The sequence below is a fragment of the Cannabis sativa genome, chromosome X (assembly GCF_029168945.1).
Source record: "Cannabis sativa cultivar Pink pepper isolate KNU-18-1 chromosome X, ASM2916894v1, whole genome shotgun sequence".
Classification (NCBI taxonomy): Eukaryota; Viridiplantae; Streptophyta; class Magnoliopsida; order Rosales; family Cannabaceae; genus Cannabis; species Cannabis sativa.
The window spans coordinates 52040335-52055831 of NC_083610.1; the positions used below are offsets into that span (position 1 = coordinate 52040335).

General features: G+C 33.8%; 3 protein-coding genes across 11 annotated transcripts; 2 read left to right on the plus strand and 1 right to left on the minus strand.

The window, feature by feature from the left end:
- Positions 1-870: 870 nt before the first annotated feature.
- Positions 871-6654, plus strand: LOC115712694 (potassium channel KAT3). Its single transcript, XM_030641027.2, has 13 exons — positions 871-1276; positions 1461-1676; positions 1814-1975; positions 2153-2210; positions 2329-2646; positions 3100-3339; positions 3509-3607; positions 3719-3751; positions 4599-4784; positions 5002-5079; positions 5691-5754; positions 6002-6154; positions 6359-6654. Exons 1-13 carry the CDS (start codon positions 1092-1094, stop codon positions 6460-6462), a joined length of 1896 nt encoding a protein of 631 aa, XP_030496887.1. The 5' UTR covers positions 871-1091; the 3' UTR covers positions 6463-6654.
- Positions 4034-8013, minus strand: LOC115712703 (uncharacterized). 3 transcript variants are annotated; one of them, XR_009684770.1, is made up of 5 exons: positions 7216-8013; positions 6961-7012; positions 6623-6778; positions 6024-6165; positions 4034-4315 (listed from the first exon to the last, which is right to left on the minus strand). XR_009684770.1 is itself a non-coding variant. In XM_030641047.2 (4 exons), exons 1-3 carry the CDS (start codon positions 7304-7306, stop codon positions 6628-6630), a joined length of 294 nt encoding a protein of 97 aa, XP_030496907.1. In that variant the 5' UTR covers positions 7307-8012; the 3' UTR covers positions 4034-4328; positions 6623-6627. The 3 variants fall into 3 exon arrangements, 2 of the variants coding, with proteins under 2 accessions (XP_030496907.1, XP_030496899.1); XM_030641047.2 differs by lacking the exon at positions 6024-6165 and having other exon boundaries at positions 4034-4328; positions 7216-8012; XM_030641039.2 differs by lacking the exon at positions 6024-6165 and having other exon boundaries at positions 7216-8000.
- Positions 8014-9482: 1469 nt separating this feature from the next.
- On the plus strand, positions 9483-15189 carry LOC115712659 (uncharacterized). 7 transcript variants are annotated; one of them, XR_009685395.1, is made up of 8 exons: positions 9483-9579; positions 9819-9986; positions 11053-11324; positions 11643-12303; positions 12488-12687; positions 12763-13007; positions 13401-14921; positions 15139-15189. XR_009685395.1 is itself a non-coding variant. In XM_030640981.2 (7 exons), the coding sequence occupies exons 2-7, from the start codon at positions 9966-9968 to the stop codon at positions 14090-14092; spliced, it is 2091 nt and encodes a 696-aa protein (XP_030496841.1). In that variant the 5' UTR covers positions 9483-9579; positions 9819-9965; the 3' UTR covers positions 14093-15189. The 7 variants fall into 7 exon arrangements, 6 of the variants coding, with proteins under 6 accessions (XP_030496841.1, XP_030496871.1, XP_030496857.1 ...); XM_030640981.2 differs by having other exon boundaries at positions 13401-15189; XM_030641011.2 differs by having other exon boundaries at positions 9917-9986; positions 13401-15189.
- The last annotated feature ends 308 nt before the right edge of the window (positions 15190-15497 follow it).

Here is a 15497-nt window from a genome sequence, read left to right on the forward strand (position 1 = left end):
TGTGTCTCTCTATATTATTTACTTAAATTTATTATTTATTTCGTCAATCTAGTAAACTGGTATTGGTCACTTTTTCAGTATTAAATAGGCACTAATAGAAACATGACAAGTGGCCATGATGTTGGAATAAAAGAGACCACCAATAACAGAAAAGTAAATACACTGAAAGTAAGATAACAATCTGATTAATCTCTTATTATTCAAAAAAAAAAAAAAAAAAAAGAGATTAATTAACAATAAGCAAATGAGACTATTTATTTCTTAACATCTATAATTGTCCTTCCAAAGTTGACAAGTTCCGTTTGCAAAGAAAAATAATTTTGAATTTAACATAAGTCGGTTAAGATGAGCAACACCAACACGTAGTAATCCTGACAAATAAAGTTATCAAATCATTTCATTAATATATATAAATATACACATTAGTCAAACCTATATACGTTCTCTACACCTAGTCATATTTTATGAGAAATGATAAAGGGTGGTCTAGCGCCCTCCTACGAGTCAATATCACTATTGGTCTAATTAAGTATCGAGTCCCATATAATTTAATATAATAGTTTTTAGGGAATATCGCTAGCCAATCGTAACGCAACATGTCGCAAAAGTGCTAGGCATCACTGGTGCCTAATAGCAATGCTCATATTTTATATATGAGAAATGCTAAAGGATACAAGTGGTTTCTAACACCCTTTTATGTGTCAATATCGTTATTGGTCCAATACGTCATAGAATTTAACATAATAACTTTTAGAAAATATCGTTAGCTAATCGTAACGCGATATATCAAGAATGTACTTGGCACCCCTGGTACCTAATAGTAATGCTCTTTATATATATTCTAATTCGAATTATTATTAATTAGGCTCGAAGATTTAGACGAAATGGAGAGAATATAATAATTATTATCAACATTAATAATTGCACCTTATTAATATTTTTTTTTTTTGAGAAACCTTATTAATACTGTTACTTGTTTAAATTATACTACATATCCTGTACTACCATATATATATATACTATATAATTATCTTTTACTAAATTGGTGATCTTTTTCTCTCTCTAGATCCATAACATAAAGAAATAAGACCATGTCTCAATATTCAGGATCAAGATCCTCACCACTTCCATTGTTATTTCGAAGGCATTCCAGTGGAGAAATCAAGAATTTGGCTTCAGTTTCAAGCAGTCTCTTACCAGCCTTTGGAACTATTGTGGATGAAAGTCATTTACAGCTCAAGAAATATGTTATTGCACCTTATGATAGAAGATACAGGTATATATAAATATGTATTCTCTTCTCTTCATCTATTTTTAATCCTTCATAAATACAGATTTCACTATTCAAACTACTGGGATTATTATTTATTGGTATTTTTCTTTTATGATTTTATCAACTAGGCTAACTATATGATTTATACATGATTTTTTTTTTATGGAAAAAAAATAAAAATTGGCAGGTGGTGGCAGACTTTTTTGGTAGTGTTGGTGATATACTCAGCATGGGCATCGCCATTTGAGTTGGCTTTTAAGAAAGTGACAACGGGGTCTCTCATGGCCGTTGACTTAACTGTCGATGCATTCTTCGCAATTGATATTATTCTGACTTTTTTTGTCTCTTACTTGGACAAAACCACCTATCTTTTAGTGGTTGATCACAAGAAAATTGCTGCAAGGTATGAAATTATATATGTGTGTTTTTGTTATGTATAAATATATAAATATATACATATATTATGTTGAAATATATAAATATATATTTATTCAAAAAATTGTAAAACAATTATGACTTTTGTTTTGATAATTAATTCAGGTATGTAACCAAACTTTGGTTTCCTATGGATGTGGCCTCAACTCTACCGTTTCAGCTCATAGACAGAATCTTTACCGGCAAAGTGCACACTGGTGAGGCATTTGGTTTTCTCAATTTGCTTAGGTTGTGGCGACTCAGACGTGTTAGTCAACTCTTTACAAGGTAGTCGGTTGATCAGCTTTCAATTTTTATTAATTTTTATCTCAGCCAAAATATTTTACTACTACTAATTATTTAATCATATGAGAAGATTAATGTGAATCATCTCTATGTACTCATGGGAAGTAGAGTTTCAGTCATTGGGTATTCAATTAACCCGGTATGTTATTTCTTACCCAGACTAGAAAAAGACACACGGTTTAGCTACTTCTTGACAAGATGCTGCAAACTAATCTGCGTAAGTTTTCCTTCACAAAACTAATCTCTTTACCATAATAAATGGCAATGGACACATGTAATAATGTCTTGATGTCCTAATAAGAACGAAATGCTCAAACTTTGTTATTTGAAAACAGGTGACACTATTCGCGGTGCACTCGGCAGGGTGCTTCTACTTCTGGCTGGCGATTCACCACAAGAACCCAGAGAACACATGGATAGGAAGCCAGGTAGCGGATTTTGAACACAGGACCATCTGGTTAGGCTACACCTACTCTATCTATTGGTCAATTGTCACACTCACCACTGTAGGGTATGGTGACCTGCACGCCGTCAATACAGGGGAGAAGGCTTTCAATATGGTCTATATGCTCTTTAATATTGGTCTCACTGCTTATCTCATTGGTAACATGACCAATTTGATTGTCCACAGTGCTATCAGAACCTTTGCTATGGTAATTCACTCATCTTTAACTACAGCACTAAAAGACCACCCCTTGGTGGCTATCGCTATCTACTGTTCTTTTTTTTATTTTTTTCTTTGTAACTAAATGAAATTCATCGAGCAAAAATTTGGTGTCACGTATTATAATGGATTCACACTAAAAAAAAAGCACTTACGTATGGCTCTGGTACAGCTACCAATATCTAACCTTTAAAAAAAAAGAGAGAGATACTCAAGTTGTATTGACTTATTGATATTGTTTGGCATAAATTGCACCTTGGCATCCATATCAAACCAGAGTAACATAAAACGTATAAATGTACAAGCAGGGAACAAACGCGAAACTTCAGTTGTTTTTTCTTCTTTTCTTTCTTTTTGGTCCGTAAGGGGGAAAAATATAACAGGCTCATTCTAAATTATTGATTTTATTTCAAATATGACGCATTTAATGTCTTCGTTGTAGAGGGATGCTATCAATGAGATATTGAGGTATGCGAGCAAAAACAGACTTCCAGAGGGATTAAAAGAGCAAATGCTGGCACACTTGCAACTCAAGTTCAAAACAGTAGAGTTACAGCAAGAAGAAGTGCTTGAAGATCTGCCTAAAGCAATCAGATCCAGCATTGCCCAGCATCTATTCCATCGTACTCTTGAAAAGACGTACATGTTTAAGGGAGTCTCTCAAGACCTCATTGTTCAAATGGTACGATATACCATACTGGAGAAAATTTCTGGCCTATAGCTGTCCCAAAAAATTTTTGTAATCTGTAAGCAATTAGGATGCATGCTAGTATTGATTAGACCCCTCTAGTAGAAATGCTAGCAATTAGGATACTACTAGTACTTGGTAGCTGAACTCAAAATGAACACAGGTGTCAGAGATGAAAGCAGAATATTTTCCACCAAAGGTTGATATCATTTTGCAAAACGAGATTCCAACAGATTTCTACATTTTGGTGTCAGGATCAGTGGTATAAAATTCTCTTTTCTGAAATTTAAATTTAATAGATATAGCACACATACATAGATATTATGCAAATAAATGTAGTAAAATAACGCATTCTTCTATTTTAAACATGCAGGAGGTGCTAGTTTACAAAAATGGTACAGAGCAGGTAACTTTCTCCAATTCTCAATTCAAATCGAGTTGAATTTTTTCTCCTACTCTGCTGTTTTGCATAACTAATTCTATAGTTTAATTAGCAAGATTCTGAAATGAAATGAAGTAAAACAGGTAATCCTTTCAATATTAGGTCAATACTAGCACATGTGAAGAAAGAACATATTAGGGAGATGAATGTTGCAAGCATAGTTTTGTTACGCCTGTACCCTAAAGTACTGGATTTCCATTCAATAGATCTATAACACCAGTAAAAGAATGTAGGGTGCAATATAAATTTGAGGAAGGGAAGCAAAAACTTGCTGACATGTGCAATTTTCACAATTACTTGAAACTACAGTATTGTTTCTCAATGAAGTGAATCTCACTTCTTTTTTTCTCAAAAGAATTGATAGTGTATAGTACTATTAAAATTGTAAGAGATGGTATCTAAGATCGCTAAAAGTTTCTGTAGTGTTTAAAGGATGAGGCAGCCCACCACAGTAAAACCCTCTGAAATGCCATCAACACTCTCTCCACAAAATAAGGGGAACCTTTGCTATGTTCTTCCAACAAGAACCTGCAGAGATAAACTGTTTAGATCAGTCATAAATGTTCTTTTATTTCATAAATGAGTTTTACTGGCATATGACTACTACAGGATATAAAACAGAAAAAGGAAAACAAAATATAAAACATAAATTGATTCTATTCAGTTTAAATTGGAAGTTAAGAGAACTACACTACTTAGTTAAGCTAGCAAAACGAATTGAGGGTGGAAAACAGATGCATTGAACTGTTTGTGACTAAAAACAAGTATGTATCATATCATTATGACTTGACTGATGTTGTGTTTTTGCCAGCTTTTGTCAAAACTAGGATCTTCAGATATGGCCGGAGAAATTGCGGTACTTCTAAACATCCCACAACCTTTTACATTAAGAACAAAGAGGCTTTCTCAGGTCATCCGAATGAGTCATCATCATTTCAAGCAAATACTGCAGCCAAATAGTCAAGATGGAAAGATTTTACTCTCCAACTTCATTGAGGTTGTTATTTTATTGTTTGTTGTTTTCTCTACAGCTACAAAATCTTTGAAAGAAAATTTTGTAAGATGGCTCTGAACAAAAAATAACATCATATAAGATCATAGTACCCAGCAGAAATTGTATAAATACCCTGAGACAAATGAAAAAGGAATCAAGCTTTCATCTACTGTGCTATGCAGATGTATTACTTGTTTGACTCTGACTCTTTCATTCTCAGTACTTGAAGGGCTTAAAGAAAGAGATGCTGGAAGAAATACCCTATCTCACAGAATTATTGAGTGACCTAGTTACAGAGGTACAATTTCTTTATTCTTCTTTATCTAGCTATGTATCATAGAAATATTTAAATCTTTTAAACAAAATTTACAAGATAGTAATGATTTGCAAAATCGTGCATCATGCTTAACAGCATAAAAAGGTATTTGCACATGATTCTTGTACAATACATGTAGAAACAATTCTTAAGTACTTAAATAAATTGTATGAATTATCATTCTAGTAGGTAATTGAACTCTTTAATAGTTTTTTCAGATTCCTCCAGGAATTATGTCAACTTTTTTTTTTTGACGTAAGGAATTATGTCAACTTTAACTAATTAGGAAATAAGAAATAAGGAATATGGATACAAAATGTCAACTTTGACTAATTAGGAAATAAGGAATATGAATAGTAAATAATAGTAATAATATTGGCTTCAAAGCTAGAGTATATCTATAGGATGATATCTTTCGTTTTACACAAATAAGACGACTACGTATGTCACAAACAAAACTACTTAAATACATGGATACCATAATCTTCTTATCGTTTTGCGTGCTTGTGACGATACATGTCCTATCATTCTTGTGTAAGAAACTAGATACTTTCTTGTGTACTTTGATAATGTCGATCAAATTTTATTTGCAGTCCTTAGACTCAAATGGGGATCCACAAAATCAAGAATCTCTAGATGGAAATACAATGGTAGAAGGTAAAGTCTATATCATTTTAGTTTCAGCAACGTGAATTACACACTACCTAAACTCTGATGTTACTATAAGTCCTTGTAACAAGTGGCGTAGATCATCTCATACCATATAGGCATATACGAGCCACACGGCTGGTGGGGACCCAAGTACTTAAATGCCACATTAAACGCAAATATTCTGAATCCATCATAATTCTGAGAGATAACTAGAAGTTCCATGATCCTGATAATTCTATGCTATTATTTGCAGAAATACCTGATAATTCTAGTACCTGGTCGAGGGCATGTCCTGTCAGAGTGATTATCCATGGACATAGTCCTAACGAAAACACAACAGAAGGTAAAACGACCGGGAAACTTGTCTATCTGCCTGAAACGATTGAAGACCTTTACAGCTTGGCAGGTAAACCATAACTGAGATGCAAAACTCCAATTAAGAAAAACAAGACACTTTTTTACTTAAGCTCACTTTAACAATGCCACTCATCAGTGCATAAAATCATATCTTCTTTAATGAACATAAATTGATAGATTTGATATGTTACAAAGAGGTCAGACAAAGTGAAAATCTAGCTAAACATAGTGGATAATGGATTTGTGTATGCAGAGACCAAGTTTGGAAAACAAGCAAGCATAACCGTCATGGCTGATGGCTCGCAGGTGGAAGAATTGAATGTTTTAAGAGAGAATGATCATCTTTATATCTTTTGACGAAAGATTAATACAAGTTTTAACATACTTGCATGGCACTCTGTAAAAGGCCTTGCAAAAGTTTACCAGTATCAAATTTTCGCTATCTATAGTAGTTTCTTAAGTTATTATACAATGTAACATATAACGATCATAACTGGCAAGAAAATATTAAGCTTACCGCATCTATTCTCCGTTGTTGAGCATGTCTAAGACAGCGAAAGCAGCTTTCTGAAAACGTACCCTTTCTTCCTCTAAGACTCTCTTCCTATCAATAGCAGACTCTTTGCACTTCTCTATATACTCCATTATCCCAGAAGAGTTTTCGTCAATTTCACTACAGATTCAGTTGAGTGGAAGCCAGTAACATAAGATATATTTTCTTTTCATAAATTGCACTTTTACAAACAATTAGCAGTCAAGAGCTACGGACTATCTATGCTTGCGAAAACAGGTCATGAAAGTAAACACATTACACAAAACTACAGACATTTTTACAAACATGGACGGTATTCGTACTTGATCATCTTAAGCATGTTCTCCATGACCCCTTGGACTTGCTGTGACATATCTGCATTTAATAAATTTTCAGATCAAACAACTTCGCAAATGAATTCACGGTTTTAACAAATTGAAATCTGAAAGCGTACATTTAGATAACCCGATCTTACAAAAAATCGTCAAAATGTTCAAGAATTTAAACCTAATGAGTTAGATTACAAAGTTTAAGAATCGAGTTGCGCAAGATTCTAAGTAAGAGCGAGAAGAACTGACCGTAGACGAGAGATGAGAGCTGAGATTCAGGTTCTGGATGAGCTTTGATCTGTTGAGCATCGGACTGAGAATGAGATGGGGAAGCCGCCATCGATAAAAACAGAGATTTTAGTAAGAGAGAGAGAGAGGGGCTTATCTTTTTTCAATGGATCAAAAAGCAATTGGATAGAGAAGAAAATTGGCGCTACATATATTCAGCAGATATATTTAAATAGTGTAATCCTTTTCTACGTAAGAATTTCCCGCCCCTGCATTAACGGAAGAGGCCTTCCCCTCGAAACAAATTGACACTATGTTTGTTTGGTAGGAGGGAGTGTGGGAAAATTACAACTCATGTACATAATCAAATTAACAAACAATTAGTTATCACACAACAAACAATTAGTAATCACACGATTAACAATCAATAAATTATAATAGAAGATAAAAAGAGATTTAAAACCAGAAATGATAAAGCAATAAAACAATCAAATTAACACTTTTAATAGCTAAAATTCGTCAACAATATAATTAAGATTTAGAACTATCTCTTAAAAAAAAACTTTTAATAAAAGAATATTTAGAATAGAAATCTCATAAGCTATTTTATTCCAACAAGTTGTTGTTCCATTCATTCCAAGAAAGAAACCCCTTTACAATGAACTCAAGGGCTTTGTTTATAGAAAACCCTTGATACTTTACACTTTTTCCAATCCCAGTCCATATTATGTGAAATCACTTTCACACCTAATAAATATTGTATTCTAGGTGGTCTAATGTACTTGACATCCTAAGTTACATTAGAAATACTCCTATCATTTTGTACCATAAATGGAATGAACTTTGTCTCCATTGTCATTACTTATTGTATTGTCGGTATCTCCAAAATATTACACTAAGTAATTTTTTGGGGGTCAACCCCTAGTATATAAGAATTCTTTCAAGTGTTCTTATAGACTATGTTGGGTGAGTTTTATCTCTACGATTTAATTTTTCTTCTATCCTCCTTTTTGTTACCCCTGGTGAGAAGCGTAGGCCTTACGATTTACCTCGACCCATTTTGAGGTTTGGATTTACCGCAATGAGAGAGTGTTAGCTCATTGAGTCTCTAAAATAGCTATTTTTGATAAATGGTTGTTGCAGATAGGAGATGGTTCATTATATATATGATGACATTGACAGAGAATTAATTAAACTTCCTTCTGATATATGCAAAAATTTATCTAAAGATCCAGTGAAATCCATTTTTGAAGCTATCTACCCATCGCTTTTACAAAACTACAACGATCCTGCATATTTGAAAGAAAGACCAATATAAACACCAAAAAGTAAAATGGTCCATGAATTGAATGAAAAGATTATGAATATTATACCAGGTGAAGGGAGAATATAATATAGCTCAGTCACTGTATGCAAAGCAAGTGTAAGGACAAGTGATGATGATTTTTTGTATCCACCAAAATTTTTGCATAGTTTGAAATTTAATGGCATACCAAATCATGATATTCGACTTAAGGAAAGTGCTCCAGTTTTGCTCCTTAGAAATCTAAATCAAGAAGACTTATGCATGGCACAAGATTGATTGTTACACATCTTGGAAAATGGTCCATTAGAGCTGACATTATTTATAGAACAAATATCGGTGAACACGTCACAATCCCAAGAATTATCATGTGTCCCAACGAATCGAAATGACCATTCAAGCTTAATAGACGACAACTTTGTTTAGCACCATGTTTTGCTATGACAATAAATAAAAGTCAAGGACAATCTCTTAAACATGTTGGATTATATCTCCCTAAGCAAGTATTTACTTATGGTCAATTATATGTTATTGTCTCTCGAGTCACTGTAAGAGAATGATTAATCATACTAAACGATGATGATCAGATAGAAGATAAAACCTTTATAAAAAATATTGTTTACAAAAAAAAATATTTCAAAATATTATTTAAAGTATATTTTATCATAACATTCTTTCATAAAATTAATAACAACTATATAAGGCATATTTTTTTACACTAACAATATAAAATATTTTAATTTTTTTTGAGAATTACCTCATATACTATTTTTTTAATCTTTAGGAGTTTCTATAAGAGATTCTACTTAGAATTCCATAAAAATAGAAAAAAAAAATTATTTTGAAATGTTAAAATAATAAAACTCATTTTTTTTAGGATTAAAATATTTTAAAATTAAATAATCATAATTAAACTATTTTATTTTAAATCGATTATTATAACAATCCAATAGTTAAACTACTTTATTTTAAATCAAATTATTATAACCGCGCGGTCACCTAACCTAGTTTTCACATAAATGAACGCCTTTGCTCTGCGGACCCAAATCCAAGGCATTTCCTTCCTCTTTACACACCGATCGGTAATCGTCCTTATCATCCTTTCTTCTTTTTATTTATTTATTTTTTATGTTTTTTGAATCTAGAAAAGTAAAATTTTCGATTCGATTTAATCGGTTTCAATAATTCACGAGTTAGGCTTAGTTAACTAAAGGTGAGTCCTTTATTTTTTATGACCCTCTATTTGATTATATCGGAACCCAAACACCAGCGAAGATCTAACGGATGCTTTTTTTTGTTTTTTACTTTTGTTTTCATACAGTAGCAATGATAGCGGTTGCACTGGCATGTGACTCTGACCTTAACATATTCTTTATCCGAAGAAATTATACAAAATGAACCTATCTAATGTGTTTGCAGGAAGAGGGTTTTGAGTTTTCGTACTCCTTTTAGAAAAGCTTCGAGTAGCATGAAGGGCCATGAACACAAGGTAAATACTCATTCAATTTGTTGGAAAAAATAGTATTTTTAGTGTTATATGTGTTTATATTTATATATTTATATCAAGTGTATGTTGTACTGACTAGTGAGTGTTCAACACTCGTTGTCTATCAAGATTTTGCTGTTCTGGTCTTTTGATTTTTTTTTTCCATTACCCTGAGTTTACACACGAGTGCATGAGTGCATTGCATATTTGTAGTAAATGGCATGATTAAATAGAAATTGAGATTTTTTTTAAAATTTATTTCTTTGTATATGTCTTGCAGCTGCGATTACCATTCGGAAAATTTGAGAATTGTGTTTTACAAATATTTGTATATAAATTAAGCATAGAAATTTAAATTAAATTTTAATGATTTAATATTTTTAAAATTAATATTTATAATAAAATTTGGATATTAAGTGTCCATATATATTATATATATTTGTTATATATTTCTGTGTGGGTGTGTAATATTTAACTAAGGTGAGTTCTATTGAATTTATTTTCTAGCATAGAAAGGGAAAACGTGGATAGATACAGCAGGAAGAAGATCATTGAATTATCATGAATAAAATTCCGTCAGTTTTCCTCTTTCTTTATCTACTTTCAGCTTGAAAGTTACGGTATATAGTTATGTTTATACTTAATAGTGTATAGGGGTTTATATGATAATTCTTAAAATGAGTGTTCAGATACACCCCTTTTGTTTTCAGTCAGTGGTATATGAAGGTGGACATCCTTTATTCAGAATAATTACTTTATCGAAAACAGTGTTCAAACATACTGTTAGCATAACAGACATGTATTGAACAATCTTTACGACACTAAATTATACAAAGTCTTTCGAAAATATACACCATTTTGTTGAAAAATAAATAAAAGCTGCAATATACACAAAAATGGGAATTATAACTATCCAAGTATCGAGAACAAACACGAGGGATGCAGGTTTGGGTGTGCACTTTAACATTTTCTTATTATATGTACTTACAAGTGAAAGAATAACTCAACTTTATCCTAGAATCACTTTTGTCTGCACTTGATATAATGTAAGTTCATTTTGAAATTATAGATGCCAAGAATGGAGGACATTCTTAACCTTCCTGTCCAAGATCCTCCAGCTGCAGAGTTTTCTGCTGCTCATTTGAAATGGGTAAAAGTAGATGGCGGGCGGCACGGTGGTGACAATATCGCTCTTATTCCATTTGCTAGAGTGGATGATTTTGTAAAAGGAGAATCCTCAAATCCAGAATGCCCTGCTAGTTTCCGCGTTGAATCAAGAAGGAAGAGACCTGAGGGGAGCATTAGTAAACCAAGAGTTGATGGCTATCTTGAGTATACTTTGTATGTTGATTTTGACTTGCAATGCTAGTTTTATTTTGTTGATTTTGGTTGTTCGTATGTTAGATGAAGCCTTGTTAGAACCTTTTAACTTATGTTGTTGATGCTTAGATTTTGGTTACCAACTTTCTGAAACTATCTACTCTAGTTTAATAGATATTAATTTCCGGGTAAAGCTGATTTAGCACATCATTTATAAAATCTATAAAAAATTCTTGAAAATAAAATACAATAAATGCCTACTTTCTGAAATACTTTTAATGCATGTGTTACCTTGAAGTTGCTGCTGAGTGTTGCAAATAAAATATGGTGATTTTACAGATACTGGTGTTCTTATGGTCCGGAAGATTTCCGAGACAGCCAATCTAGTTTGGAGGATGGGTTAAACGTGAAGCCTGCATCAGGAAAGGGAAGCAGGCCTGGAAGACGTCATATGATGAGAGGTTGTGTTTGCCATTTCACTGTAAAGCGCTTATACACCAAACCCCTACTTGCTCTCATAATTTATAATCAAAGAACGCATGTAGATAAATCAGGGGCCCCATGTCATGGTATACTTGATCAAGATGCGTTGGGGACAAGAGCCATGTATGCCCCTCGAATATCCGAGGATTTACGTCAAAAAGTGATGTCAATGCTTTATGTTGGAATCCCTTTGGATAATATAATTCAGCATCACACAGAGGTTGTCCAAGGGCATGGAGGACCACATAACCGTGACGACTTCCTAACTCGGAATGATGTTCGTAACATGGAAAGGGTAATTCGTAATTCTTCACATGAGTTACTTGAAGATGATGAAAGCAGTGTTAATATGTGGGTTCAACGCCATCACAAACATGTTTTCTACTTTCAAAGTAACTCCGGTTTGGAACCATTCATTTTGGGCATACAGACGGATTGGCAATTGCAGCAGATGCTCCGTTATGGGCATAATGGCTCTATGGCTTTCCATTCAATGTTTGGTTTGAAGAGACTTAAGGTACTGCAAGTCCTTCTCCCTTATATACCATGTTTGTTCTAAAAATTATGCAAATCTTGATAGGCATCATTTTTCATGTTTAAGATGTCTGTTGTTCAGGTTTTGATATAATAAAATACACAATTTTTATTTTTCTTTACTCTTTAGTTGCACTTACGTTGTAGGTTTTGGTCTCTTTTGACAGTATCCACTGTGTACTCTTCTTGTTTTCGATCTATCACATAATGCAATTCCAGTTGCTTGGATTATATCATCCTCTTTTTCCAGCCAAGATATCCAGAAGTGGATCGGGTTACTTGCTGAAAGAATACGAACCAAGGACCCTGGATGGAGACTCAATTCCTTTCTAGTGGACGATTCTTCATTGGACATTTCTATAATTAGGTAGGTCGTTCACTGCACCCAGATTCATATTTCTGTGGTAAGGTGTTAATGTACATGAAACTATTATGCTTGCAGAGAGGCCTTCCAATGCAGAGTTCTGTTATGCATATGGCATGTTCGACGTGCCTGGATAAGAAGCCTCTTAAAGAATTGCTGCAACATTGATGTACAGCAAGAGATGTTTAAGCAATTGGGTTGGGTTTTGTATTGCACAAGAAGTGGACAACACTCCATGGATGCGCTTGATGACCTTATGCAAGTATTTGTTGATCAATGTACATTTATGGACTACTTTAAGAGGCGATGGTTACCAAACATAGGTGCTTTAAATCACTTTTTTTATTTTTTTTATTTTTATTGAAGGCATAGTATTTGTTGATCAAGTATTTTTATTGCACAAGTATTTGTTGCTTTTGTGGTTTTTTCTTTCATGATTAGAACAGCATCTTTCATTTTTTACTTTCTCTCTCTCTCTGCTTTTTGTTACCTTTCACGGGAATGCTATTTATGCATTTGATGCCAATCTTGAGGGATTTGGGTAGGTATGGACTGTTTGGCCACAAAATTTGTAGCTGTATGACTGTCTATTTTCGAAATGGGATATTCTATTTAATGCATTCTTTCATTTTGTAGTATTTCTGATGACTATTATAATGGCTATCAAGTCGTAGATTGTTGTTTCAAATACTGATTGTATATTCTTTATCCTGCAGAATTGTGGATTAATGGCATCAAGTCTCTTCCTGTTTCAAGTCCAGAACCCAATGCTGCAATTGAGTCCTATCACTTGAGGTTGAAATTGAAGCTTTTCGATGAGCTGCATGCTAATTCTTGGGCACGAGTTGATTGGTTAATTCACAAACTTTCAACAGAACTTCATTCCTTATATTGGTTGGATCAATATAGTATAGAAACTGGGTGTTTTGAAAATTTGAGGGACAAATCTTTTTCAATGAATGCATGGTGCCAAGCTTTGAACATCCCAGATGTCGATGTCGTACTAGATGAGCACAATCTCCAGCTTGCAAAAGTCATCTCTCAAACAGACAGAAACCTGGCATACTCGATTTGGAACCCTGGCTCTGAATTTTCACTATGTAATTGCCCCTGGTCAAGGCTGGGAAATCTGTGTAAGCATGTCATCAAAGTGGCAAATTTATGTAAAAGTCGGCAGGTTGCAAGGCCACTACTGGCTGCTCAAGTTTATAGGCAGACAATGCTTACCCTTCTGCAGAATACCCCGGATGATCCTCTAGTTCTTGATCATGCCATTTTACATGCAACCCGATTGCAGCATGACATCAAAAGCTTAGAGGAATTGTCTAATAATGGGTTGCTCCAACCTTTACCGACTGATATTAGTTCTCATGCTGCAGAGAACATACTTTCTCCTTATCTTTATTAAAATGGACTACTGAAAGGAAATGCTCACGTGCCTTTGGTGTTTCGCAAGTCTGCGAGGTGATCTTTGGTCTGCTGCACATAGTCAAGACTGGAGAAAGTTTGAAATTTGCGTCTGCATGCGTTGATGTAGTGTTACACGTAAACTGGGACCATGGAGGTAACATTCTATTTAGTTGATGTGTAGAGGAATAGATTGAAATGGAGGTTCAGCCTTCAGGATGTGTAGACTTAGGACAGGTACTAGTTGATGGCTGGTCTAAAGGTGTTGGAATTGATGAATGAAGTTTATGAGTATTTGGCTGATTCAAATCTATAAATCATTCCCAATTTTGTGATTTATGGTTGTAGTTCTCCTCTTGAATCACAAAGTTGGAGAAGTATTGAAGGTGTTCAAAGAAAGTTACATCCATTGAGTAAAAATTTCTTGGAAGTAAGACAATAACATTTGTATGTATCCCTTCTTGTTGGGTGAGTATCCAATAAAGATACATTTTGTGGCTCTTGCATCAAATTTACCTCAATTTTGACTATGGATATGAGCAATACAGTATATCCTAAGACTTTGAGAGGAATTTGTGAAACCAAATGAGATTTTGGAAAGTATTCAAGGAACGTTTGCATTGGAGTTCTGAACTTTAGAATTCTAGAAGGCATTCTTATGAAGTAGGTTGCAGCAAGAATCGCTTCCCCACAAAATCTCTTAGGAATAGTAAAAGTGAAGAGCAATGATCGAGCCACCTCAAGAAGATGTCTATTTTTGCATCTGCCACTCCATTTTATTGTGGTGTGTCCATGCATGAACGTTGATCAACGATCCCATTATAAACAAGGTAAGGGCCAAGAGAGGAATTGAAGAAATCTCTTGCATTATCTGTTTTGAGCACTTGAATATTCATTTGGAATTGGGTTTGAACTATAGCATGAAAGATTTGAAAATTTAACTTGTTTCAGATTTTTCTTTCATAAGAAAAGTCCAACTTAGGCTTGTGTGATCATCTGCCAATAACAAGAACCATTTGACACCAGTGATATTGGATATTTTTGTAGGTCCCCAAATATCATCATGAATGAGAGAGAAAGGATGATTTATAAGGTTGAGGAGGATAGTTGTTGCGGGTATGTTTTGAAAATTGGCAAACATCACATTGGAATAGTTTTGGATTTTTATTATTGAATAACGAGTGAAACAAGCGCTTTAAATACATAAAATTAGGATGACCTAATCATTGGTGCCACAACATAATTTCACTATCCTTACTTGATTCAAAACTGATATTTTGACACTAATAAATAGGAACACGACATGAACATGAATTGTTTCCTTTGAGGATGTATAAGCTAGAGCAAAGTTCAGCATTGCTAATCGTCTTTCCCGAATCTAGATCTTGGAAAACACAAGAGTTTGT